This window comes from Temnothorax nylanderi, unplaced genomic scaffold (assembly GCF_030848795.1).
Source record: "Temnothorax nylanderi isolate EJ_2023f unplaced genomic scaffold, tnyl_v1.0 TNYL_tig0004_pilon, whole genome shotgun sequence".
NCBI lineage: Eukaryota > Metazoa > Arthropoda > Insecta > Hymenoptera > Formicidae > Temnothorax > Temnothorax nylanderi.
The window spans coordinates 2,933,590-2,961,169 of NW_027249066.1; the positions used below are offsets into that span (position 1 = coordinate 2,933,590).

Consider the following 27,580-nt stretch of genomic DNA (forward strand, 5'->3'; position numbering starts at 1 on the left):
ATTATATGCACGATCGTGTAAAGTACATTCATAAAGATGAAAAAAAGAAGAAAAGGCGTCGGACGTAAATCGACGACTTTTAGGTGTAAACGCCTATATAAATTTATTTCACAGAGCGCTGAATATTTCGAGACTAGCGTTCCATAACGAGCTTAACGTACTGTAATCGTTGATTTCTCAAAGGAAGGCATTTCGGGACGCTGTGTGAGACAGAATCGAAGACCAGCTTGGAGATAGCGTGTTACTCGTTGGATACACATTCGCGTACTACATACATGGCTACGTAGTTCAACGGTAGACGTTTTGCGCGCATGGAGGCGCCAGTTGACGGCCACTCAAAACGCGGGCAGCGGGCACATGTTCGCTTTCAGGCAATATGGAGTCTCGCATGGCGCACAGCGGTGCATGCTGTCATACCCAAGATTTTATCAGAGCCTGGAAGTGTCAATCAGACACGCATGTATCGCCGGGAAAACTGTTCTCGTTTCCCCATTCTTTGATGTCGTCATGGTACCGAGGGGAGTTTAATTTCAAACGGCGCGATACGTCAAAGTTCAGCCGCGTTTAGGTTAGTCGTCGGCTCCTTGGATTGACGGGACAGCGGTGGAGAAATTCTCGAGAGATGTACCTTAACGCTTGCCGACTGTCGACGCGAGCCTGCGCGAGGCAGATATACACCAGCGTGTCGCGCAATTTAATGAAAGACCATTCTGACGGCGGGTTAAAAAAGAAATTGCGCTCCACTGCCTTTTACTGGGCCGGAGTCGGAGTTCTGGTGGTTGGTTTAAGTTACTCCGCGGTGCCTTTGTACAGAATGTTCTGCCAGGTGCGATTCTCCTCTCTATTTTATGCCTTAACTTGAGTCCAGTCTCATCTGACTTCAATAAATTCAATGCCGTTTATATATAACACAATGTCAGTATCAGTACATGTGGATCTGTTCTTCAGCGAGTTTTCCTTTTGTTCTATAGTCATATAGTTACGGCGGAACAGTATCGACTGGTCATGACGCTAGTAAAGTGACCACGATGTCACCTGTCAAAAGCAGAAAGATCAAGATTAAGTTCAATGCCGATGTGGCGTCGTCGATGCAGTGGAACTTCAAGCCGCAGCAGAGGGAGATTACGGTTATTCCCGGCGAGACGGCTTTGGCGTTTTACACAGCCACAAATCCGACAAACAACCAGATTGTAGGGATATCCACGTATAACGTTTTACCTTTTGAAGTAGGACAGTACTTCAATAAAATACAATGCTTCTGTTTCGAGGAACAGATGCTTAACCCGCATGAACAAGTAAGTTGATAATATATAGAATAAAATAATTCGAGCAGTCCAGCTTTTTATGTATTCAACGACAGTTGTAGTTATATTTTCTTTGTATCAGTTTCTATACTGAAATAGAAAGCAAAGATACAAATACTGAACATTTGTATAATCTATATACAAATCTGTATAATCTATACAATTGAATTAGGCAGTGCAGTATAACTTATATTTCTTATGTATCAAGGTTGACATGCCAGTGTTCTTCTACATTGATCCGGAATTCGCGGAGGATCCGAAGATGGAGTTTGTTGACGAGATAGTTCTCTCTTATACATTTTTCGAGGCCAAACCAGGATTTAATCTGCCTGTACCGAGTTACGCCAGAGGCCATTTAACAAAGTAAAACGTAATTATCCCTAGTAGTTACAATTGTACAAATGAATAAATATTTAATATATATATATTTTTTTCAAACTCCCTTCGAATTGTGGAAATATCACGTAGCCTAAATTCCTTTAGGAGTGCATTCCAAATGACGGGACTGAACATTCCCATAAAACGGCAGTATATAGAGCATCAACAGAGAATATACTTTTAAAATCTAAACAATGCGTTGACAGGATACGCGCGTCTAAGACCGCAAACCTTTTCTTTGTCAATGTATATCGCGTCGATTTTAAGGGCGAGATCGTGTTCGAGCATAGTTCGAGTTCGCAGCAATTTTTGATGTTGATTCTCGAGTTCTTTCAGCGCCTTGTGCATTCGCTCGAGTTGATGATTTATTTCGTCGATTTCTTTCTGAAGGCTGAAATATAAATATAGTGTTTTCAAATAACGTCTCATCTATGGCGGCTGCTGGCACATTATAAAGCTATATGTATATACCTCGCATAAGCGTAATCGCGACATAATTCCATATCGGGACGATGCATCCTCGCCTCCATCCTCGTATGTGCGACTTTAGTCGCGTAACTCTTGTCCGCGATAGCTTTACGCATTAACTCCAAATTTTTCTCAACGCCGAATATTTCCTGTTGCACCTGTAATATTTCACAACTCGCGTTTTACTCCGAAAAGGCTGCGCGCATAACGTTTTATACCTTTTGCAAATGCTGTTGGAGCTTGTTCTTAGCCTCAAGTAACTCAGATGATCTATGGGTTAAAGCGTTATTGGTGTTACTCCAAGTGTTCCACATTTCCTGAGCGACTTTGTTGACAAGACTTTCGGCAGTGGTGCGTAATTGACAGGACTTGTTCCGTTCCGTTTGAGATCTTTGCACTATCCTATTCACCGCATCCGCCCAGGTTTCTTGTTCTGAAACACTAAGAACAAGATAACGGTTAAATATAATTATTATTAAATATAAATATATAAATATAATAATTATTATTAAAAATTATACAAATACTGTGATTAAATTACCATGGATCGTATTTCTCGATCCCAGAATAATATTGTAATCCTTGAGTGTGATTGTTCAGTTGGTGACAAACAGCGTCTATGCCCAGGGCGCTCTCCTTATTCTTTAAATCCAACTCTAGTTGATTCTGCGAAGCCCTGCAATTTCGTAACTATAAACAGAATAATATTAATTGTTTAATTATGTCGAGTAGCTAGGAATTTCACTATCATACAAATTAAGGTACATCTTACCTGATCCTTGCATTTGTCCAAGCAGGCTTCCAATTTCTTCTGGTTTGTCCGCAAGTTTTCTACTTCTCGCAGTAAACACTTTTCCGACTCGTCATGTACCAATTCTGTACCTAAAGAAAAATATAAGATTATTTATTGTAACTTCACACTATCGGAAATACGAAATACAAGTTAGAAATAGTTTTGCGATATCCTGCAGACCTTTTCTAGCCTCCCTGTGATACAGGCACTCCTCTGCAATACGCAAAGGTCCTTCGATATCTCGTGCTGCCTTTTCTAGGACACTTCGGCAATCGTGGAGTCTCTCGATTTCATGAAGCATTCTCTCCAGTTCCGCTCGCACCTCGTTACGCCAAAAAGTAATGTCGTTTATCCTTTCGCCAAGTCTTCGGCTGGTATCGTACTGACCATGCTGTATCTTCTCCTCGGCATCTCTGAAAAATATTTTGACTGTAATATCCCATATACGTGACATAATTTAAAAATTGTTCCCAGGAAGCTGTTGCACCTGATAACTCTCAGAGCATCGTTTCGCATCCTCTCGGCATAATGCCTCTGCGAATCTGCCTCGTTGTAATATTTCACTTGTTTCTGAAACCATTCGTGCGGTGTGTATCTCGTGTAAAGGGCGGCTTGCGATGCGTGAACGGGATTGCGTTGATATCCCGTGATCAGATTTGGAAATTTCAACGGCCGTGTACTCATTTTGTTACTCGCGTCCAGCGCGTAACTCGATATCGACTTTGTAGCTCTGCAAAAGAATAATAGAATAATTATATGCTTCATATCCATGTCCAAATCTGTCTGCTAGGTATTTACTCGAGGGGAGGATAAGAATCTACCGAGAACCGGCGGAGGTACGAATGTACAGAATAACATCAGTTTGTTAAATCAATATCATTTTATATAAAGGGCTCAAAGAACGACATCTCTACAGCTGTTGCCACAGCAGTGATGATAAAGCGAGTGAATTATAGTTAATCCTAAGAGAGAATGTTGAACCATACTTACAACGGAATAACTTCTGTATTCTCGAATCCGACATTCGGTCTCCATGGCAGTAAATGGTGTGTACGAGTATAGTCACTTATACGAATCGGAAATATCGGTTCCATGTAAGATATTGAACCTCCGGCTATACTCCATGGTTGCAATTGCTAAAAAGTAAAATATATAGATGTAAAAAATAAAAGTAATTTTTGTTTTATCTGCTAAAAGTTCAAATTATAAATTTTACATCATAAATTTATTTAGTGTCAGCATGTTCCTACTATAAAATTATTTTTATAACAAAAGTAATATTATATTTGATTGAATCTTGAAAATGTGTAAGATAGATAACTACACATAATTATTTATTCCAAATAAATTTGCAGATTATAAAATATAATTATTATAATGTAATGAAGGAGGCTTTTATTATGCAATGTATCAGACATTATTTGTGAGATGAGGAGAATCATCAAGAGTCATATTTTTCAAATATAGGTAAGATTTATAAAAGAAATTGAACTGTCTCTCTAATTGTGGTGGTAAAAAAATTTTTTTGAAAGAAAAAATACAATAGTATGATATAGCAGCAAAAATGTAATAGTACAAAATTCCGAAAAAGAAAAACAATTTTTTATATTTTTATCAACATGTATATCAGAAAAGAGTTAAATGATTCAACATGGCAGATGTACCTAGCGAAGCTCCCGAACGTGAGTATATACGAAATCTGATTTTAATCGATGTTACAAGTAAATCGAATTAATTCAAGAGATGTAAACTCGATATTCATTAAGATCACATAATCATTAATATATTATTTACATTAGATCACGTTTATAATGTGACGGATGTCAAATTGAAGGTTAGGTTAACTCAACACTTGTGTATTTTTATTTTGACACTTTTCTTCATATTATTTAGGAAGTATATAATCTTCACGTTTTACATTTAAAAAATATCAACTGGACAGTGTCTGACTAAAATAATATAATAAGCTGTCATTTTTACCATATTGCTGTTATCATGTGTGAATCATTATTTCTCTTTTTCTGCCAAATCATTTCTATTATATATAGTTATTTACCAAGTGCTACAAATGCTAAGAGGCTTATAAAATGTTTAGACTGTCCTGGGACCCAGAGTGAGAACGCTGGCAAAGCATCAGCTTGTGCGGGATGCCCGAATCAGTCGCTGTGCTCGTCCGGAGCCACCAAGCAGCCAGATCCTGGCATCGCACTTGTGAAAGAAAGGCTATCTTCGGTGCGGAATAAGCTGCTAGTGCTTTCAGGCAAGGGTGGAGTAGGCAAGAGTACTGTGACGTCGTTGCTATCCAGGTGTCTTGCAGCAAATAATCCTGACAGAAATGTAAGCATGTAACTAATCGTAAATGAAAAGGAAATAATGTGTGCGTGATACAAATTTTGTTTGAAAATACTCAATTTCCTTACCTTTTGCATCTAATTTTTCTACATTACACGCTATGCATTATGCCATGCTAACAAAAATATAAATGCTGTATATTTTACTGTCACATAAATATTCTCACACGTGTGTGATAAAGTTAATGTAAAAGCAAGTTAATGTAATGACTCACTCTTCTGCCCATTCCAAGTACATCCATATGATTTTCAATGTACATGGTGAATGCTCAGCCACTAGTTTGCAGGAAATAACCTTAGAAGGAGAATATCTATAGTCAACTAATGGCCTATGTATGTCGTATCAACCGGTGCCAGTCCTTTATTGATTACCAGACTTTTAGTGTTCTCATTCCCTTTCAGTATTTCAAATCAAGATAAATAAAGATATACAAGTGCAAAGTATAACTTAATTAATCTCTCTGTGATATATATATTAAAATTTGACAATTTACATTCTATTTCAAATCTTATATCTTATTAGGTGGGAGTATTGGACATCGACATTTGCGGACCATCGCAGCCAAGAGTACTGGGAGCACTTGGTGAACAAGTTCACCAAAGTGGATCAGGATGGTCCCCTGTAGTAAGTAAATTATGAGTAGAATTACTATGCCGATAAAAAAAAGAAATTATTACATAACATTGCATATTATTATTTTGTTCTAGTATATCGAGGATAACTTGTCACTGATGTCGATTGGATTTTTGCTCAGCAGTCCAAGTGACGCAGTTATATGGAGAGGGCCAAAGAAGAATGGTATGCTTTTAAGATCTCATCTTTTATATAGTTCTTATTATATTGGTCGATTTTTCTGTTATTATATACGAATTTACAAATCTACATATATTTAGGTATGATCAGGCAGTTCTTGTCGGAAGTTGACTGGGGTAGCTTAGATTATCTCATTTTGGATACACCGCCCGGCACATCAGACGAACACTTGTCAGCTACATCATATCTCAAGGGAGCCGGTATTACGGGTGTCATAATTGTCACGACACCGCCGCAAGTTGCCCTCTTAGACGTCAGGAAGGAGATAGACTTCTGCCGAAAAGTGAACGTTCCAATTTTGGGTGTGGTTGAGAACATGAGTATCTTCGTATGTCCTAAATGCAAGGTGAGAACGGTGATTGAGTGAGGTGAATGAGAAGGATGGACGGATATGATTAATAAAACGTATTTGCACACAGAATACCGCAGAAATATTCCCAGCTTCGTCAGGCGGTGCACGGGCGATGTCAAACGAATTAAATGTAGAATTCTTAGGCTCGATACCTCTAGACCCATTGCTAGCCAGATGTTGCGACGAGGGTAAAAATTTTCTGACGGAAATGCCAAATTCGCCAACCGTTAATGCTTTAAACGAAATTTGCAAGAGTAAGATTTTAACATATTTCGAGAATAAGAAAATATCTGAATGTCTTTTCATGAATTATAAAATAAAATAAAAATTTGTTTTCAGGTATTGTTCGAAAGTGTGAAGAAGAGAAAGAGAACTGTCTCAATAATTCTCAATAATAACACAAAATATATCTTTTGTACAAAAATTTATATGTAAATGCGCCTGTATTGCTGATTAAATCTATAATAAAAAGATACATTCTGTTCCAATATAATTTTGCACTTTAAATCGTCGCGCTACTTTGATTAACTTTTACAAGTTCAAGGATGCAGTAACGAAAAATTTCTAATGCTTTGCTAAACAATAGTTTTAAAAAATAGGGGTACTCTTATCATAACGATAAGACAAGAATTTGATAAATGCATTGAGTAATTGACAAACACTGATAATAGCATATCAAACTGATTCTGAGTCAGCTGAGATAACTTCTTCTGGCGAGTGTTTGCCTGATAATTCAAGCTTAACAAGCGAAAATGTTGATAACAATATAATAGGGAGAGTCAGGGAGACAACGAAGAACACATTTCCCAGCAATTCGTACAATGCTTTCCATTTTGCTATTTTAATCATATAGAGTATATTGGGATACTCGGTAATGGTTTGAGCGGAGATGACGCATATATGAAAAGCACACGATGCAAAGATCAACGCACACGATGTAAAAATCAGCTCAGCTGCCGCAGTCGCTACAGATGTGCATTATGCGCAGCAGCAAAGTGCGGCGAGCGGTCCGGAGCGCAAGATTCTTTGCTCGAGAATAATTAATATTTTAATCTAAGTTCTCTGTGACGCACATAGTGGCACGTGCAGTGTGGAACATATTTGTTTTCAGAAGCCTGGTGTGTATTTGTGCAGCGAATACATGTAATCTCGGTAATTTGCAGGTTATGATCTATGTAAATATTTATAAAATATTTACATATTAATTAAATTCATTAAATTGCGTTCTTATCTATAGAATGGAACATATTTTGCAGTATGCTCTTCGTGTAGAATAAAAATGCGTGCAGGACGATAACGTTGCCGGCAAAATGAAAAAATTAAAAGTTCTGTCCACAAGAATAGCCCATGTCTATTTACATTTAGACTTTGTTAAAGAAACATTTATTTTATAAACATTCATTTGACTGACAGTAATGACTTTGTATAAGTACGCTCATGCATAAAATGCTTTTAATATCCTTATCGCTTTCAGGCAGAACCCGCTAGAAACTATTTGTGGAAGCAGTTTTGACCAACGACTTGAGACATGACTGATGTAAAGGCACCTGGGCAGGATGTTCCTGAAAAATCAGGACACCACAGTGTAATCAAAGATCACTCAAACAATATTGCAGGAGGATTTGAAACCATCGTGGTTAAAACATCGAACAATGAATTTCATAAGCCGTCGACGGAAAAACATGAAAAGGGAGAGTCGAATCTTGATAAGCGTAGCAATATAAAACGCTTAATAATAACGTTATTCTTCAGCCTCATTGCGACTTTATTGTTGTTTCATCTCGGTCTTCCATTATTATACCTCATTATAAACCCATTACGTACTACTACAAGTAGTTACAATGCGGAAGTGGAATTTATGATTAATATAAATAACGACAGTATCGAGGAGACAAGGTATCAGCATGTATTAGTGGATACTCCCGATATATACATTGAACAAGAAACGTATGATCGAAAAATAGTGCCTTTGAAGAAAGAAAGTAATCTACCTGAAGAAAACGCATCTTTTGACAATGCTCAAGTAAGCGAAATCTAAATTTCTCTGTTACAATTTAAGAAGAACAACTAATGTGTTATTTATATTTGCGTTTATTGTGTTACTATATTATTTATTTATATGTTTAAAGCAGTGCACTAATGTTCCTGAAATATTGCGCTTCGATTGCCACCCAGAGGATGGAGCGTCGCAACTCTCTTGTACAGACAGAGGATGCTGTTGGAATCCTCTTGCGAGGAACAAAAGTGAAAAGCATGTGCCACTGTATATTCCTTATTGTTACTACCCCGAGGGATGGAATCTGTATAAATTTATTAACCACAGTCAGGATGGTAGCAACTTCTTAGGCTTTCTCAGCCAAGAGAAGGAATCTGTGTACAAGAATAATGTGCCTCTTGCGAAGGTAGAAGCCACAAGCGTAGACAGTTCAATTCTGCGTGTGAAGGTATAATGAATATTTATAGAATCTTGTAATTTTTTATTGCATTGTAATAAGGGAATAATACAATTTTTAGATACATGATCCCTTGAAACCGCGATACGAACCACCATGGCCAATTAGATCGGATCCGGAGCCATTTTTATACCGAGTTGCCGACGCAAAATATGAATTTAATAGCGATGGTGTAAAACCTGGTTTTAAAGTCAATAGAATCAGTGATGGCACAACATTGTAAGTACAAATTATTTTGTATGTTGTATTCAGAATATTATCTATAAGATTTTAATGGATTTGTAAAGATAAAGTTTCATAATTTTGATATGTTAAAGTTATGAGAGTTATCATTGAAATTATTTTTATAATATATTCTATTTGCAGATTTAATTCAATTGGGACTGGAGGTTTCATATTTGCTGACCAGTTTTTACAAATAAGCTCATTGCTACCAACAAGCAACATTTATGGCATTGGCGAGCATAGATCGAGCTTAAAATTAAATACTAATTGGCAATCATTTACTTTATTCAATAAAGATCAACCGCCAACGGAGAACGTATGTTGCTTAATTTTATCGTAGAGCAAATGGATCGTTTCTGCATATTGGAAATAATATCTTCTCTATTTACTTAAAGGCAAATTTGTATGGATCTCATCCGTTTTACATTGTTATGGAGGAATCTGGAATGGCTCATGGAGTTTTATTTCTAAACAGTAACGCTATGGGTACGTTTCTTTCTTTTTCTAAAACGAATATGCAATATATAATTTTATTCAAAATAACTTCATATATTTTAGATGTGATATTGCAGCCTACACCGGCTATAACATTTAGAACGATCGGTGGTATTTTCGATATTTATTTTTTCCTGGGACCGACTCCAGCTGATGTAGTGAAACAATATTCCGTTCTCGTAGGCAAACCGTTTTTGCCACCCTATTGGTCGCTCGGTTTTCATTTATGCAGGTATTATATTGATACAAAATAATATTCGACGTCATGGATATTAATACTTTGTACATTAAGGTTTGGATATGGATCGTTGGAAAATACTAAAGCAGTGTGGAACAGAACGAGAGCGGCTGGAATCCCATTTGTAATGTCTGCTGTATTATAAAATGTTTCAAAATGTAAGATATACATTATCATGAATTATGTTGTATTTTATAGGATACTCAATGGAACGATCTGGATTATATGGACAAAAATAATGATTTTACATATAATAAAGAGAAATTCAGAGATTTGCCTAAGTTTGTGGAAGAAATTCACTCGGTATAGTATATCAGTATAAAAGATCATGCGATGGGCAAGAGTTGGCTTATGTCAATAATTTTTGTTATTACAGGTAGGAATGCATTATATCCCCTTAATAGACGCCGGCATATCTGCTTCCGAAGATAATGGTTCTTATCTGCCTTATGATGAGGGAATAAAACAAGACATATTTGTGAAAGACGGTATCTCACACAAGCCTTTCGTCGGCAAAGTCTGGAATTTCGTTTCCACAGTATGGCCCGATTTCACAAACCCTAAAACCATGATCTACTATGCAAATATGATGGGCGATATGCACAACAGTTTCGCGTATGACGGTGCATGGATCGTAAGTCTCGACTGATTTAAAAAATTATTTTGATACTTTTGAATTATTCGATTTCTAAATTATTCAAATTGTTTCAATCCCGCATCAAGGATATGAACGAACCGTCCAATTTCTACAATGGTTATAAAAACGGCTGTGCGCATAATAATCTAGATTATCCTGAATATGTCCCCCATGTCGTTGGCGATTTGCTCGCTACAAAAACTCTTTGCATGAATGCGAAACATTATTTGGGCACACACTATGATCTTCACAACACTTACGGAACGAGTCAAGCGATTGCCACGAATTAGTAAGTAGAAAAAGCAATTTGTAATCTTTTAACTCTTGCAAAGAGCTCAAGAATTTATTCTACCAAATTTGTATGCAGTGCCCTTAGGAAGATTAGATTAAAAAGACCGTTCATAATATCTCGTTCGACATGGGTAGGACATGGTCATTACGCGGGTCATTGGACGGGTGACGTTTATTCATCATGGTAATTAGAGTTTATCTTAATGTCCATCATTATATTATCTTCACTTATTAATTAAAGGACCATTTTATCAGGCATGATCTGAAGATGAGCATTCCAGCCATTTTGTCACTCAATTTTTATCAAATTCCAATGGTGGGCGCGGATATTTGCGGTTTCGACGGGAACACAACCGCTGCGTTGTGTAATCGCTGGATGCAACTTGGTGCCTTTTATCCATTTTCTCGAAATCATAATTCAGATGATACAATTGTGAGTGCCGATATATATATCGATTAATAGTAAAAATTATTGAAATATTTCCAATATAACGTGAAATGAATTATATACGTACACAGGAGCAGGATCCAGTTGCAATGGGCGACTTAGTGGTACAATCGTCAAAAAATTCTCTCAGAATACGTTATCGACTTCTACCGTATTTGTACACCTTATTCTTCAGAGCACATAAATTCGGGGAAACAGTGGCGCGTCCATTGTTCTTTGAGTACGTATCAACACCTTGTGTATACCCATGTTATCTATTGTCTACTACGAATAACATGCGTATCAATGTTATTAATGTTATATAGATTTACCGATGACCGACAGACTTACGACATTGATACGCAATTTCTTTGGGGAAGTGCGCTTATGATCAATCCAGTTCTCGAAGAAGTACGCCATCAGTTCATTTTATTTACATAATTTGAGATGCTTTTACATTTAATTAATCAATGTAACTTATATTTCGCAGGATAAAACTGAGATAGCTGTTTACGTACCGCGTGGTCTTTGGTACGATTATTATACTCTTAAATCCTTCTTCTCGATCGGAAAACATTATACCTTACCTGCACCGATTGACAACATACCGTTATTGGTTCGTGGAGGCTCGATACTTCCAGCGCAGAAACCGGGTGTAACGACAACGGAGAGCAGAAAGAATGATTTTGAATTAATAGTAGCGTTGGATGAAGCTGGAAATGCCAACGGAGAGCTGTATTGGGACGATGGCGATAACTTAGGTAAAATATAATTTGTGTTAAACAATTATATTGAACTATATCTTGACTACTAATTATATTTTTTAATCTACAGATACTATAAAAAATAAAGAATATTTATGGCAGTCTTTCACTGCAAACCAATCCAATTTAGTGAATATAAAAATGGATAAAAGCTACTTTAATAAAGAGGTAATTCTCGGAAAAGTACAGATTTTGGGATTACAACAGCAGGTCTCCAGAGTGTTCCTAAATCAAAATGAAATAGGATTTAAATATGACGTTTTCACATCGGTAAATATTTCACTCGATAGCGATAAATATCTGAAAGTTGAAACAAAGCAATACAACTAAATGAGCTATAAAATATTTATAAATTATTTCAGAGCCTAGATATTACTGGTTTGCAAGTGGACATGAGACTACCGTTCGTATTTTATTGGATACTTGGAGGACCGAATGACAATACTATTAATTAAACGTGATTTCTATCGCGGTATGTAAACCTCACTTCTAATAATTAATGTGATATATGTGATATATGCTATACGTATGTTTTTTTTATAAATATCCTACTTTAAGTTGATATATTTTTATTATTCAATTATATGAATAAGAAAATGTGAAATATTTCAATTAAATAATGTGTGAAAGAAATGAAGTAATTATCATTGTTTATATAAGTATATATGTATGTATATGGAACGAATTATTATTATTAGCGTCAGTTGCGCTAATTAATATCTACTCGTGAGAGATATTAATAGAAAAGTGACGTTCACAAGGAAAGGAAACGAGCGAATAAAGAAACATGTTTATTCAAATTGTTTTCTCTCCCACACATCGCACAATATATTAATGTACAAATATGACTAAGTTTAGTTTATGGCACTAAAGGAAAACAATATAGTATCCTGATCTCGTCGATGCTGAAAAGAAAAAGAAACGTGATTCGAATATTAATTTCGTGATCTTCGCGCGAAAAAGAAAATAAGAATAAAATTCGCGAAAGACACAGGATAGTCAATCTCGCCAGCGTTACTTATTTGGTTTGGCACCGTAACTCAAAATCGTCGAAGAGTTAGTGAACTTCGTCGAGGAAATATAGGAAGCTACGCTTCCTGCAGACCATTCGAAACGGCTCTCCTCGTCTCCTCCGACCTCGATCTATATTCAAAGTGCACTCCGACCCGCATTTGCATCTGCGTGAACCGTAAGCGTAGATTCGATCTTCCGAATAAATTTGAAAACGCTAAGTCACTGCGTGCGCCATACATTCAAGCTCATGTTAATACATTAAGGTGCGTCACACGCATGAATACGCGTTGCTCTCTTTCCTTTCCTACTCGCTTTACGGACGCGCGACGAAAAATACGTATCGATGCCTGCTAATAATAAAATTGAAATCATAAAACCTAACAGTACATACGCGATATATTTGGCAATGAAAGTACGATAACGAAGTCTTTGGATTCGACAACACTCCGATCATTCTTGTGTGTCGAAAAGAAAGCTTGGAAAACGAATCTCTTTTCGAACAGCTTCGAATATTGCAAACGATTACAAAATTCGCACAAAATAGCACCTCCGACTACAGCATTTTTGACTAATTTTAGCCGAACGCACGACTGAGAAATATCCTTATGGTACGTCGAGGAAAGGAACTTTTTTTTTATATTGAGCTAATATTGCTCAATTCTAGGAATACCAAGTTAATTTTGATTTTATGCGCTAGCAAGAAAAAAATGTCTTTGTCTAGAAAAAGAATTATTTGCATCAGATATCTATATCTTGATAGTCAATTTATATTACTGTACATCCTACTTTCATTCATCGAAGTGAAATGAATTATTGCAATCATATTGCGTTCCTTTCCCCCTCGCGACCATCAGTATATATTCACTTAATACCAATATATATATATATATATATATATATATATATATATATATATATATATTTATATTTATATATATATATACATATATGTGTGTGTGTATATGGATATAATATATATATCTTTCTTCTCTCAATGACTAATATATACTAAACTCGCAACCTTCGTTCATTATTGTCTGCTCACATTTACTTATGACTACCTAAAATGATGGCAATGTCACGGCACGCCGACGTGTTTGCTCATCCGCGGCCAATCAAGCCTCCAGTTGCGCGCGAGTGCACGTATGAGATAAATAACGAATAATAGTATTACTACAACGAGAACGTCGCGCAAGAATGTGTCAAAATCTCCGTTTCCGGACGCGCCCGTGAACACATTTATATATAACAAAATCTCATAATATTCAATTTATAAATGTGTGTATATATATAATAGATATGTATATAGACGTATATCTTTATAAATATATAGGATAATGTAACGATTGCGCGTGAAAGAACGTAATTGCGAATGACTCGTGCTAGCCTCGTTTCTGGTTTTCTTTTTGGTATACGAACAGTCGTGCTTACAATTAGAGTAATATTATATACTAAAATGATCCTACTCTCTCCGTATTCTTCGCCAGTGTGCATGCATGTTTTTAACAGATATGGCAAGAGAACGTCTAACTCTATCTCAGTTGTCGAAGAAGCACGGCGGTTTGCTTCTGTCGTTTGAGAAACGTCCCTGGCTTTCGCTAATTTAACTTGACAATACATATTCTACTCCGATGCGATTTACCTTACGCTACAATAAAAGGATTTTACTTAGCTCCCCTAAATCATACGGTGTACTCACTGGTATTTATATACTTTAGTATGGCAAGTATTATGACACATGGCACCACAGAAATTAACATTCGTCTGATAGATTAGATATCACACACGGAAAACTTCGATCGTTTTATCGTCGGTTGATTGATGCGATTAAAAATGACTCAATAACTCCCTGGAATTCTCTCGAAAATCGTTATTAGTCTATCATTATTAAGGATAATGGATGCAGAGATCATATCATGACCGCGGTCATGCCAGTTGCAGTTTCCGGCATTCTATTTCACTCCCTAAAAGATTTTTGCGATAAATCATAAATTATAAATGTAAAAGAAAAGAAAAAGACAAAAGTTTACACAGATAAAAAGTCGCATATGATGTTGGATGAAAAATTAAAGTATTAGAAAAAAAAGAATTCGGAAAAAATATTTAAATTTTGATGCAAATTTTGGTTTAATTAGCTAAGACCGAGTGCAGAAAAACTTGCTGTCATTCGAACAAACGTGCGCGAGATGACATTATGCTATCGATTTCATTTCACTCTTCTAATCTTCACGTCGAGAGGAAGATAATAAAGCTATTGTTAATGGATGAACGTGTTTACGTAGCTGTGAGCGTTTCCAAAATATCTTCGGGTGACTTTTTCATTTTACGGAAAGTCTCCAAGTGCTCCTTCGGCACTGTCCATTCCAGGAAGATTTCTAGATTCCGGGTGAGAGCCTCAAGTTCGGACAAGCCGCTCCCCGTGACCGGTTCCTTGCCAGCGGACACCAGGGAGTCCTGAAGAACGTCGTCGATGAGACGTTTGCCGAAGCCGAGCTCGTCCAACCGTTCCTGCTTACTGATCCTCTTCAGGAGGACCGCCAGTAGCAGCCGCATCTTCTCCACCGTCATCATCTTGTACTTCGCGGTGACAGAGGTCTTCTCGACGATCTCGGAGCCGCTGGCCGGTTTACTGGAAACGCTGCCATCGTCATCCTCCTCCTCTGCCTCTGGATGACAAGTCTTCTCGTGGTTCTCCAGATCGCTCTTAATTCTGAAAAAGTTCTTGCAACGCTTGCAGCCATACGGATTGTCTCTGCCGTGTACGCACTTCATATGCTTCTTCCAATGTGGCAGTTGAGTGAAACCGGTATTGCAGTCGGTACACTTGAACGGCCGTTCTCCGGTGTGTCGTCGGGTGTGCAGCTTCAGGGCGGTCGAATGGGCGAAGGCCTGCCAGCAGACCAGGCAACGAAATGGTCGCTGGCCGGAATGGGTCCTCTGGTGTACGGTCAGCTGGGACTTCTGGGCGAATCGCTGGCCGCACGTGGCACAGCCGTGCGGACGGTCCTTCGCGTGTGTCCTCATGTGCTGCGGCAGGTGACCCTTGAAGGTCTTGTTGCAGATCCCGCAGAGGAAGGACTTGACGTCGCGGTGCAGGCACTCCAGATGTTTCTTCAGGGCGTCGCGACGCACGAAGGCGCGTCCGCACAACTCGCACTTGTGATCCTTCTGGCCGGTGTGACGTTTCAGATGTAGCGACAGATTGGCCATGCACGTGAAGGTGGTGGAGCACAGCTCGCAGTGGAACGGTCTGACCTGGGTGTGCGTGCGACGATGCTGCAACAGCTGGCCACCCCGCGCGAACGCCTTGTCGCAGTCCGAACACTTGTACGGCTTGAAGCCGGTGTGCATGCGCACGTGCAGCTTCAATCGCTCCTTCAGCTTAAACTCCTTGCCGCAGTCGTGGCACTTGAACACCGGTCCAGTGTCGTGCACCACTTTGTAGTGATTCCGCAGACCACCGCTACCTTTGAAGCGCGCGTCGCATATGATGCAGAAATACTTCTTCTGTAGATCCTGTCTGATCTTATAGGTCCGATTCCTCGTCTTCCTCGTCGTCTCCTCTTCTTCCACCGAATTACACACGGAGCTATCGCTATTCTCTGCGTTTTTCGCAGAGGGTTTTGTCGAGGCGGCAGCGGAGGGAGTGTCAGTATGCTCCACAATTTCGAGTTCCTCGACAACGTTCTCGCGCTCCAGTAAGTAATTCGCTTGAATGATGGCGTCGATCCTTAATCTGAGCTCCTTTTCGGGATTCTCTTTTTCAGTAATACCATCTCCATCTGGCTTCTCTCGGTCTTTCTTGCTCGACTTCACCAGCTTCCTCCTCGGTGCTTTCACGTGAGCGATCTTCTTGTCATTACATACTAGCTCCACCGTCACCTCAGCATTCCGTTTACCATCTTTCCTGATGTCTTCCGTTTTTTTCCGATAAGCCTCCACTCGTTGAAGCTTGCCACCCTGGTGTTCCGATTGCTCGACGCTCTTGCAGGAATTGAACTCTCGTTGATCAAAGCTCTCGCCATCGTCGCAGTCGCCCGAAAGACTCCTGAGCGCCCTCAGAGCGTCGGTCACGTCCGTATCCTTGACATTTTCTCTGATGCGCGATTGCTTCACCGGCCGCAATTCGGTCAGCTGAACTTCCTCCTGCGGCTGGTCGGATCCGGTTAGATTGTTCAAGATTAGCTGTTCAAAATAGTCCTGCATGCTAATCATCGCGCCGTGTGATGAGCTTCTATACAGCCCAGACTCCGATAACGCCGAGAGACTTCGACGCTCGACTTTGATTATCTCAGCATACCGTGTCGATCGCCCGTCTTGAAATAACTCACATCGATCATCGTTTCCCCCTCCGGTCAAATTTATAAGCACGCGTTGCTACCCCGAAGAACCGTGCTTGTCGACGGATACGACACTCGACATCGTGCGACATGTAGATTCTCTATTGATCACAATTGTTCAGTCCGTTTTATTTTTTACCCATTTATTACCCATACGCTTCACGCTAACTCCAAATCAAAACGAATGAAATCGCCAGTCAGGCATCGATGTCGCTTCACGTTCCGAACACGGCGATCGAACGCGGAGCGCGGGACGCGACCGTGACCCCGATCGTTATCAGCGACGGCAGCAAAAGATTTGAGGAAGTCCACCGTATCCGAATCTTAAGAATCGCCGTTCGTCGCAATGCCCTAATGACCGCCACGAGGCATCGCCAGTTCCGAACTGGTAGCGGCGCGGTCTTTCTCGAGGAAATCTTCAGATTCGTCTTTTATCAGCGTGACGGCGATGAGGTCGGAGAGAACAAGGGAGCAAGAGAGACGGAGAGGAGAGGAGAAAGAGGTGCGCGCACGCATAGGCGTTTATAAAGCGCGGCCCGCTTATCGCGCTCTTATCGTCCCGATATACCTCGGTCTGTGCCCCTCTCCGCCTCGGACCGCCCGCGCTGGTTTTTCCCCGTCCCTCGGCGACGACGATGACGGTCCTACGCTACGCGATGCCGAGCGGAGTCGAGCTCTCCGCGAGGTCGCGCCCGGGTTGCTCGCTCCCGGAAGTGCGAGCCAGTGCGGGCGTTGGAATCACCCGTGTCGTGCACCCGGCCTCTGCCGGTTCTGCCAGCAGAACACCGGAAGTCTTCCCCGGACGGTGGCGGCGACGGCGGCCGGTTCCTCGTCGACGCGACGATCGACTGACGACGGGGAACGGGAGGGCTCTTCCTCTTTCGACGCGGAGGGCGCCGTTGCTCTCTCTCTCGGGAACGACCGCACGATTGCGCTCGCGCCTTTTTCCACGCAAGCGCAATCCTCGGTCGATATCAGCCCCGATGCACACCCCTCCCGACGATAACCGGGGCTCCTCTTCCTCTCTTTCTCCCCCGCGCACGTTGAACCCCCTCGCTTCCACGACACCGTCGCCCTTTCCGCGTTTTTCCAGACGGGTCCTCGGCCTGCCTCCAAGCGACTATCACCAACCCTTCCTTCCTTCCTTCCTTGTTTTCTTCCTTTCTTGTTTCCTTCCTTCCTTCCTTCCTGCCGTCTGTGACCTCTCACCCTTTTCTACTGTTTGCCTGGACACAACACTTACCGTTTGTTTTATTTCGATGCTAATTCGTTTCCGGGGGTCCCGAATAGAAAGTCCGCAACTTATCCCGTCTTTGGTTCTCATTAATTTAAAAAAGCAAGCGGCATTTGAATCTCCACAGCATACGCTTCTTTAGATGATATTGTCTCTTTGTATATTATCGACGGCTATACCCTAGTTTCAATTAGTAACTTTTTCGATAATGAGGTATTACTTTTGCTACGTATTAATTACATCGTTATATGAAATCTGTTTCATAAACGTCAGAAAAAAAGCATCGAAGATCAGCGAAATTCTTTGAGGATTTCATTCCTTTGACAACGCCAGCATTTTTCTATTTCTTAACGGAGCGACGATCGAACGGTCTACAGAAAATAAGAGTGTTTCTTTTCAGCGCCATCGATTTGTGCGAAGACTATGATAAATCGCGAAAGGTTTTTTTTTTCAACGAAAGGGAGTCTTCTCGTGCATGTCGCTCTCTGTGGCCGCTGAATTGGAAACGCTGACTCGTGCCAGCCAGCACTGCATCGATGTTACCAGAGAACTCGACCAGCTCGTCACAATTTTCGTGTCGTCGCGTCGTCGATACTACCTTCTCGCCTACGAAGATCGATAGCCTCAGATTCACATTTCGTGACACTTCCGCCGATCGTTTTTCAAAAAGCCGTTCACTTGCGTAACATGCTTCGCGTTTAATTTGTCGCGCTTGAATTAATCTCTAATACTCGAATGGCACTTACTTCGATTAAGTTTCCTCGCCATTCTCGTCTATCTTATCTAATTTATTCGACGTTGACGAAAGCTTCACGATTCAATCTCGAGTGATCGCTCGCTTCTGTGCTTCGTTACTCCGAACATATCGATCTCGCTGGAACATGGAGGAACTTGATACGGGATCGAATTTTTTCTTTCTTTGGTACGATATCACCGGCGGCAAGCAGGATGACCGTCGAGGAGATCCCTCTGAATCAGCCTAGTTATCTTGTTTCTATATTTACACACTTTGGCTTGGCTACGGTTCTCGCATGTGTCGACCCTTATCTCGATCGGAGCGTCACGGTTTCCTTTTTCGCCGATTCATTTCTTCTTTCTTTCCGGTTTTTTTTTCCTCTATCCCTTTGACTAGACGTTGACGAGCGAGCGAGTACGTTTACGCGCGCGTTAATCGCTATTTATCGACACAGGTGAAGAACGTGCGAATTGTGTGTGGGTTAGTGTTTTAGCCGTCCCGACGGAATCCTGAATTAGCGGAAAACCGGAGGAAACCCGCCACCAGATCTGAAAGAAATTAGAGACACCGGAGGCAATTCTTCGCTAATTCCAATCAACATTATTCGGTAGATATTAAATTGCGGGAGCCCATCGATAATAACCAGCCTCATTTACATTTACGGATGTTAGATAATAAACGAGAGTAAACGAGAGATGTTACGGCGAAGTAAGCATTAAGAAGTACGACACACAGATGCTTATCTGATTAGTGTTACTTAGATATTACACATCTTGATTAGTTATTGACCATTATTATAAACAAAACTTTCTAATAGTTAGTACTGTAAATAAAAAATATTAATTGTAAGTTTCTTTTACAATAATTTAAATTTTGGAAAAAATTTTTACTAATATTGGAATTATTGATATTTCTAAAACAGGCGAATATCATGGTATTTTTAAATATTTAATAACGATCGACATATGCACCAAAATTAATTAAATTTTAAGTAATATAATATGCTGAGAAACATAATATAATTATTTCTTGTTTATTTTATTTTAATGGATAAAATGAAAATTGAGGGTAATATACCTATTAAGTATTTTTTGATATATGTATTTTTTATGATAAAAAGAACATAATTGTGCGATAAGAATAAATGATGGCAATGTCTCTCGATATTCGTATACAAGGTGTCAAATTAGTAGCAACGAAATTATAATTTTGACAGATTATCTTACTAATTGAATGATTTTGTCAACTGATTCGATTTCAATGTGATATATCATCGATTGTCGATATTACATGAAGCAAATTACACGAAAAAAAAAATACATCTTATGGTACGAGTAAATTCTTTAAGCTCTTGAAGCGGCGACGACTCTCTCGCATTCGACAAAACTCTTCAGCCGTCTCGAAGGTAAGGTGAACTTCTTTTCAAAGTTTCCCCAGCCGCGAGGAAACGGAGCGTGCGAACGCGTTAAAGGTCCATTAAAATTTCACACGATTGACGACGGGACACCTTGTATACGAGTACGCGGGGGCATTGATCGCGGAAGGCATTTACATCGCGCGATTGAAAGCTCGCTTGGCGTTTACGTGACCCGATCTGCTAACCGCACCGATCAATTTTTGTCACCATCGCCTGACGGCCGGCGCGACCGACGGCGTGCGGCGTGCGACGTGCGACGAGCGCGGCGTGATGCTTGCGGGCGGAAAAAAGTGGAGCAACCTGAGGAGCGGAGGCGCGGCTAACGAGAAATATAAAGCGCCGGCTAGATGCTTCGTTAACGAAATCGCATATTCGCATCGCGCTCGAGAGATGCAACTCGAGATGACGTCAAGAATGACTCCTCGCGAAAGTTCGGATTATAAAGAATTGCGTTTAACAATTTACTCGCAACATTGTGGGGTGTTGTAACACTGAAACTACCGACGATTAACGCATATCTGCTTCTATTTAAATATGCCATTTATATATCTCTAGAAAAAAGATGAAGAGGAGAGTAAATTGATCGATTTAATCATTTTGCGACAAAAATCATGGGAAACTCAGAAAATGTATCGTTATTGAAAAAAATTGCAATAAGTTATTTTAACTTTGGTAGTTGACGATATACTTGGGAATTTATTTACTTAAACAGAATTCACAAGCAGATAGCAAAGTAATTAATCCGAGAATTAATCTTTATTTTTCGGCAGCAATTAAGAAATGTTGCTTTCAGTATCAGTTCATCCTACTTTTTACGGAAAAGAAAAATAATAACACGAGATAACAACACGTGCGATCGAGAGCGAGACAAAGTCCGTTTTTAAACCAATGCTTCGCGAATTATTGTTCCCTGGCTTTTTAATTTTCATTCCCGCGTCCGATCTTGGACGTTTTTCTCCTTGCTCCTCGGCGCAGCTTGCGATTCAGTAACGCGAGCAACCTTCTCCGATCTTCCACCTCTCTAGTATAGATTAGGGCTCCTCGAGCGTGTGCGACGCACACGCGCGTATGCACGCACGCACGTACGCACGCACGCACGCACTTGCGCACGCACACACGTTGCGTCGCGTCGCGTCACGTCGCGCGCGGCACTCACACGCGCGTGTCGCTCCCGTTTCTCGCCGTGGCACGGATCTGTGCGCATTGAACTTACCGAAAGCCCACGCGACGCGAAGGGGATTGAAGGGGATCGCGCGCGTGATTTCGTCGATCGCGCCGATGGTTTAGTTACCCGCCGCCGCCGTCGTCGCCGCCGACAGGTGCGAGGCGCAGCACACGTGATACGACACAACCGCGACTGGATTCCGCGAACGCGGCTCGGCTACTCACCCGAACCCGGACTCGATCCGAGCGCGCGGCTCGCCCCGACACTCCACGGCCGTCTCTCCACTTGGGTTGCCTCGCGGTGCGCGTCGCGTCGCGTCTCCGGCCCGACCCTACCCTCCGGTCGCCATCTTCGATGCGCCTCAAGCCTCAAGCTCCGCGGCGCCGAGCTGAGCTGACAAGCGGAGCCGAGCTGTGAACGCGCGGCGCACGGCCGAGACGCGCCGACGAGCCCGCCACCGCCAGCCCGGCGGAGCTCAAGGGGGGTGAAGTTGCTGCGGTAACGGTCGATAGTACGGCCACGTGACGTCCGATGGCGCGACGAGGCATTTTCGCGACGTAAAGCAGCCCTATCCCCTTATTGCACACGCCTCCATGTATTTATAGCACTAGCTATTACAATAGCATTATGAAAAGCGTAACTGTATATGTATAAATATGCCAAATAGGCCTGTTCCTACTAGCTGTATCTTTTTTTTCTTTAATATAACAAAGAAGAGCAGCCAGAAACCCACACGAGTCCCCTTTGAATCTTCACTTTCTCCCTTTTTCTCTCCTTTCTTTACTTTTGATAATCGAGGATACGTCGATCGTTATTGGATTTCATATCCTAAACCCTGTCCGTTTCATAATTTCCATTTTAGAGAAACCTACTAATTTTCTAAGACAGTTTGGGGAATAATCTTCCTATTCTCCACTTTGACCGCAGGTTGAGCTAACGAAGGTCAAGATATAATATACGTGGCAAATTCCTTGAGAAATATATGTAACTTTCTTGCCCTCCCATCAGCACGATTCTCGCTGAAGTTATTCCTTTCGCGTCTCGCCCGAAAACATTCGACAAAAACGGTTTACAGAGGGGATACAGAATTAGACGTGTTTATTAACGATGAGAATAAGTAAAAGAGCTTTTTCGAGAAGAACACGAATCAAGTATCGCGCGCTTGATACAAAGTGATTGATAAAAACTAAAATAAAGGTAAATAATAAGGTATCATAGTCAAACCTTTTAAAATGTATTCGTTATCGTCATCATTGTGAAAGCATCTTCGAATGGAGTTCAAGGACCCCTTTGGAGCACATAAGCACCGTCGATGCGGACACATTTTAGATTCCTATCAGTCGCAATATTTTCGATCGCACGATCTCGTTCTTCATATACAGACGACTTTCGAAGCTTTATCGACGTTCCGACTAATTTAATCGGCTATTAATTTTATTTAGGATAATTTTGGCTATATTTTGAACTTTCTTCTCTCGGATTGACTTAATTATGACGATTAACGTAAGCAATATATTTGTAATATTTAGTGAATATAATTACCAATTTTTTGTTTTTGATTAAGTCGAATTAGGGACGAATTATGTATAGCTATAAATGTTGCCGTAAGCAGCTCTACTGGTTGAGTGAGTTGCCAATTAAATTAATCAGAGTTTGAGTTCGCCCTTAGCTAGCAGAATTGCTTGTGGCAAAATATTAAAAATAATAAGCTCTTCCTAATCTAATCTTTCCTCTCATTTCCTAGACGACAAAAATATTGATAATTCTATCCATGCATTAACGAAATATTACGCGAATATACTACTAAACAAGTTAATCGGAGTTTGGCTACTTCGTGATGACTCAGGGGCGCAAAAGAAGGCCTACAATTTTACAATAAAACATCGTAATTACGCTCTAGAAGAGCGGCCCACGGTCGCGAAAAAGTGAGCGCATATCAGCTTGGGCGAACGAGGAACGCCGTCGAGCTCGATATATCGCATTAGCGGCGCTCATCAGTTATCGCGATGACTCACTTTGTCGAGCTTTTAAATGGCCGATGCGAGTTTCATTGCGTGTGGGACATGCATGTGGGACCGTAACGTTCCCCTCGTGATCAGCGCTAATGACTCTCGCGTCATTTTGCTCCAAGTTTACCGACCTACTTTTCCTTGGGTCGGAGCGATCAGTAATCCGCTTTAGACTTCGCTTATCTTATCGTCGTTGTTTCTATCTTTATTATTTGCTCTTCGTAATCACGTTTTGTCACTTCCTATATTTAATGTGAGGCGAAACGAGGAGGAGAAGGGGAAGAGATTATTATATTCGATTATTTTCTGCGAGATTTTTTTTTTTTAGTGCGATACTCGTAAGTGCTGCTCTATATACAACCTTGCTTTAAACTTTAATTTAAAGGATATTTAAGCTCTAAGCCGTAAGAAATTTACCAATCACAATGAAATGTGAGGAGAATACTCGATTGTGATTGGTCAATTTCTTACGGCTTAGAGCTTAAGTACCCTTTAAAGCAAGGTTGTAGACCAGCACTAACGTGCAATCGTCAGATTATTCTCGAAGTAATGAATCATTTTAAACGACCGATCGTTCCGCGATTAGACTCTACGAGAGAACTGTTGTTTCGCGCGTCTGCTATCGTGGCAATCTCGAGGACATCGCGTCGCAACATCGCGATAAGCGAGAGCCTCGTGCCCGATCACGACCGATCAGTGACTTGAACGCCAAAAATCCGCGCCGAAAGCTCGCTCGGCGAGATCACCAAGTCGGTCGCCGCATGGTGAGTTCAACGCTTAGGGCCCGATATATTCGTAGCCCATGGAAATGCGATCCGGGAGTCTCGTTTATCTGTCTGAATAACGCCTGGCTTATCAAATTTCGGATGATCGAGGGAGACACTAAAAAAAAAAAGAATCGACAAATGCGCAGTCCACGGCTGCGTAAAAAGGCTGGATCGCTGGATGTTGTGCAAAGATTGTTCCGAAAGATTAAGATAGTCTTCCGGTGAGCGATATCGGGTAAATAATAACGACATTGAAAGAGCTGCGTGAATTCAACGAGATTTGCTTTCTACATTTTACAAAGAAGAAAAGTTGCATTTTTGCGAGATCAGAACGCGAAAGAACACGGCAGATCGCGTAAATATATTCATTAAATTAGTAAGAATTGCCGGTCCGAGCGAATTTAAATGTTCATGATAAATATTCGAACGAAGACAGGGATCTATCGTTGTAATCTGTATCGACGGTTTACGGATTGTAAACATTGCAAGTTAGTCGATCGACTTTCTCGAGATGGCAGCACTATACTGTTGTACTCCGAAATCTCGCTTCTCGCGCTTCTTCATGTGCAATAATGCACGTGTATATAAATTTACGTGACACACATTTACACATGTCCGCCGACATACAAAAATTTAGGATTATTTGCATAAGGAAAGCATAGAAGAAGAGAAAGTTTTCGGGCGCGAGAATGAGAACGTGCGCGAGGAGCGTCTCTCTCTATTTTTTCGTGCGCCGCGCAACGATAACGCGACACATTCGGCTAACTTCAGGCGGGAGCAGGCGGGAGAGGCCTGAGAGCTGAGAGAGCGCGGCGAAGTGAAGTGCGCGCATAATCGCGAGAGCGCGGCACCGGCGAGCCGAGCGCGGCCGAAGTCGCGCGAACGCGAAACTCGCGAGCCTCTCTGGCTCGCTCCGAGGAGCGAAGTGAACGTAGACGCGCTCGGACAGTGCGCGGAGCGGACAGTGCAGCGGGACCGAGCGAGCGAACGTTGCTACGCTGGGGTTTGTGGATTTTGCCTATTTTTTTTCCACGGCTGTCAGGCCGGAGCAGCGCCCTACTCTCGCGGCGCGTGAAAGCGGTGCTTCGTGAGTGACGCCCCTAGCGCGATCACGCCTCGCGCGTATCTCTCTTCGCCTCTATCTATTTCTCTCTGTCTCTCTCTTTCGAAGACGCGAGCCTGTCTCTCTCTCGCGCGCTCGCTCCGATCTGTCATCCTTTCTTTCTCTCTCTCTCTCTCTCTCTCCCCCTGCCGCGCGCTCGGAGTCCGCGTGGTCGTCTCCTTCCCGTCGCGGTTTCGCTCGATAATCGCACACTCGCAGACAACGACGGCGATCGCACGGCACGACGGTGACGTCCGTCGCGACACTGACGTTTTTGCCTTCGATCGGGCGCCGCGGTCGCGTGTGCACCACCAGTTGCGTGTTGCGTAACTGCATTTTACAACAGCCCGCCGCCGCCTCTCGCAGTCTCTCCCCGCGGGTGCATCGGCCCTGTCCCACCCGCGCCCCCTCCGTCCCGTCCCGTCCCGTCTCGTCCCGCGCCACGCCGCGCCAGACCACGCCGCGCCACGCCGCGCCACGCTGAGGGAGTTTGGCGCTACGGAACCTTGGAATCTGACGTTTGGAGCGCACGACTTCGCTGCTGGTGAGTCCGTCCTTTTGCTCATCTCATCTTCTTTCTTCTCTCGACGCGGCCCGTAATCCTTTCGCCTCGCCGTTCGACGTCTTGAATCTTGCTCGGCTGTTTGTACACTTGAGAAACTTCGTCCGAAAGTACCAGCGAGTTGCGTGGCCAAATGCTAGAAAGAGCGAAAAAGAGTTATCGCGACGATCGAAGAGATTCACATTAAAAAACACACATGTTGCTTTTGTATCTTGATATCTTGTCATGCAAAATGTAAAGTGGAGCGATTCATTTCTTATTGTTAATTTAATATGTGTTATGATCACTTTAGCCCAGAATTGTGCTGGTTTCAGCTGTCTATTCGCACTCCTCTTGGTATGTCCATTTCTATCAACGTAGATTAACTTTAATCTTGGTTTAACTTAGTTTTCAGCCTTTTCTAGTTCCAAGAATTAGAGGAACATAAAAAGTAAGTTAAACGAGCTCTACATTAGTTTGGTAGAAATGGGCATTAGTCACCTCTAAATAATAGCAAACGAGAGACATTACGTCCAATGTGATCGTGCTATTATTTAGAAGCTATTATTTAGGAGAAGGTCGAACGAACATTGTGAGAAACAGAAGCGCAGAGGGGCTGAAGTTAGATTGTAACACATCACCTACAGTTTCTAGCGAACTTTTAAACAATCTCAATTTTGCGCTTTATCGCATAATGCGATATAATTTTTATGTCTTTATCAAGTTGCGGACTTCCGTTCCGCTTTTATTTAACTTAATTTATCGAGAACGATTTAAATATATATAGATTGCTGTAATTTCGCAATCGATCGATCCGGTATTTTTCTCAATCGCCACGATAACGCGTTTTTACGGCGTTTAAGCACGAGTACCGTCGCGGTCTCGCTCGCTCGCGCATCTGAATATGCAACGGCATCACAATGATGTCGAAAATGAGCTGGTGTTGGGGAAGTAATGACTGGTTTATATGGGAAGAAAGAACTGCTTTTATTATAAGACGCGTTTTTGCGAAGGCAGGGAGAGTACCGAGGGGAGGAGTTACTCGTGGATTCGATTTCGCGGAAAGCATAAGCGAGCGAGCGCATCTCCGAAGAAGCGGCTCGAGATACCAGAAAATGTGTTTTACATTAACGCAAAAAGATATAACGTGTGTATGTACATTGCGTAGCGATAAACGGCTTGGATTGAGACTTCGATTTAGATTTTTACGTCTTGGAGTTAGATGTGTTGTACGTGCGTCAACGTTATGAAGAATTGGAAATTAC

General features: G+C 41.4%; 6 protein-coding genes across 17 annotated transcripts in view; 4 read left to right on the plus strand and 2 right to left on the minus strand.

Annotated features, from left to right (window-relative positions):
* The first annotated feature begins 365 nt into the window (after positions 1-365).
* Positions 366-1,727, plus strand: Cox11 (Cytochrome c oxidase copper chaperone COX11). The gene is made up of 3 exons (XM_071710289.1): positions 366-826; positions 972-1,295; positions 1,513-1,727. The coding sequence occupies exons 1-3, from the start codon at positions 623-625 to the stop codon at positions 1,669-1,671; spliced, it is 687 nt and encodes a 228-aa protein (XP_071566390.1). The 5' UTR covers positions 366-622; the 3' UTR covers positions 1,672-1,727.
* LOC139774725 (tektin-3) lies at positions 1,325-5,807 on the minus strand. 2 transcript variants are annotated; one of them, XM_071710154.1, is made up of 9 exons: positions 5,510-5,807; positions 3,934-4,079; positions 3,431-3,673; positions 3,124-3,356; positions 2,923-3,032; positions 2,692-2,840; positions 2,369-2,591; positions 2,154-2,308; positions 1,325-2,073 (listed from the first exon to the last, which is right to left on the minus strand). In XM_071710154.1, exons 1-9 carry the CDS (start codon positions 5,552-5,554, stop codon positions 1,863-1,865), a joined length of 1,515 nt encoding a protein of 504 aa, XP_071566255.1. In that variant the 5' UTR covers positions 5,555-5,807; the 3' UTR covers positions 1,325-1,862. The 2 variants fall into 2 exon arrangements, with proteins under 2 accessions (XP_071566255.1, XP_071566262.1); XM_071710161.1 differs by lacking the exon at positions 5,510-5,807 and adding an exon at positions 5,000-5,136.
* Positions 4,478-6,953, plus strand: Nubp1 (NUBP iron-sulfur cluster assembly factor 1). Its single transcript, XM_071710171.1, has 7 exons — positions 4,478-4,625; positions 5,039-5,280; positions 5,818-5,919; positions 6,003-6,093; positions 6,189-6,454; positions 6,528-6,714; positions 6,800-6,953. The coding sequence occupies exons 1-7, from the start codon at positions 4,595-4,597 to the stop codon at positions 6,853-6,855; spliced, it is 975 nt and encodes a 324-aa protein (XP_071566272.1). The 5' UTR covers positions 4,478-4,594; the 3' UTR covers positions 6,856-6,953.
* Positions 6,954-7,259: 306 nt separating this feature from the next.
* On the plus strand, positions 7,260-12,790 carry LOC139774653 (lysosomal alpha-glucosidase). 6 transcript variants are annotated; one of them, XM_071710094.1, is made up of 18 exons: positions 7,260-7,635; positions 7,935-8,483; positions 8,590-8,904; positions 8,975-9,132; positions 9,280-9,454; positions 9,534-9,624; positions 9,697-9,865; positions 9,926-9,995; positions 10,070-10,174; positions 10,248-10,505; positions 10,595-10,797; positions 10,876-10,983; positions 11,055-11,232; positions 11,319-11,467; positions 11,553-11,637; positions 11,717-11,987; positions 12,061-12,260; positions 12,353-12,790. In XM_071710094.1, the coding sequence occupies exons 2-18, from the start codon at positions 7,989-7,991 to the stop codon at positions 12,443-12,445; spliced, it is 3,123 nt and encodes a 1,040-aa protein (XP_071566195.1). In that variant the 5' UTR covers positions 7,260-7,635; positions 7,935-7,988; the 3' UTR covers positions 12,446-12,790. The 6 variants fall into 6 exon arrangements, with proteins under 6 accessions (XP_071566195.1, XP_071566187.1, XP_071566180.1 ...); XM_071710086.1 differs by having other exon boundaries at positions 7,260-7,623; XM_071710079.1 differs by having other exon boundaries at positions 7,260-7,612.
* On the minus strand, positions 12,769-22,371 carry LOC139774698 (uncharacterized). 4 transcript variants are annotated; one of them, XM_071710148.1, is made up of 3 exons: positions 22,121-22,371; positions 19,325-19,862; positions 12,769-19,184 (listed from the first exon to the last, which is right to left on the minus strand). In XM_071710148.1, exon 3 carries the CDS (start codon positions 17,217-17,219, stop codon positions 15,279-15,281), a length of 1,941 nt encoding a protein of 646 aa, XP_071566249.1. In that variant the 5' UTR covers positions 17,220-19,184; positions 19,325-19,862; positions 22,121-22,371; the 3' UTR covers positions 12,769-15,278. The 4 variants fall into 4 exon arrangements, with proteins under 4 accessions (XP_071566249.1, XP_071566234.1, XP_071566237.1 ...); XM_071710133.1 differs by having other exon boundaries at positions 12,769-19,862; XM_071710136.1 differs by lacking the exon at positions 22,121-22,371 and adding an exon at positions 21,945-22,113 and having other exon boundaries at positions 12,769-19,862.
* Positions 22,372-25,605: 3,234 nt separating this feature from the next.
* The window catches only part of Ntan1 (N-terminal amidohydrolase 1), a 49,555-nt gene continuing 47,580 nt past the window's right edge, over positions 25,606-27,580 (plus strand). For 2 of the 3 annotated variants that reach the window (XM_071710181.1, XM_071710194.1), the window contains exon 1: positions 25,606-26,318. The gene's annotated coding sequence lies outside the window, so the exon portion shown is untranslated. The remainder of the gene's footprint in view (positions 26,319-27,580) is intronic. The other variant, XM_071710203.1, reaches the window with a different exon arrangement.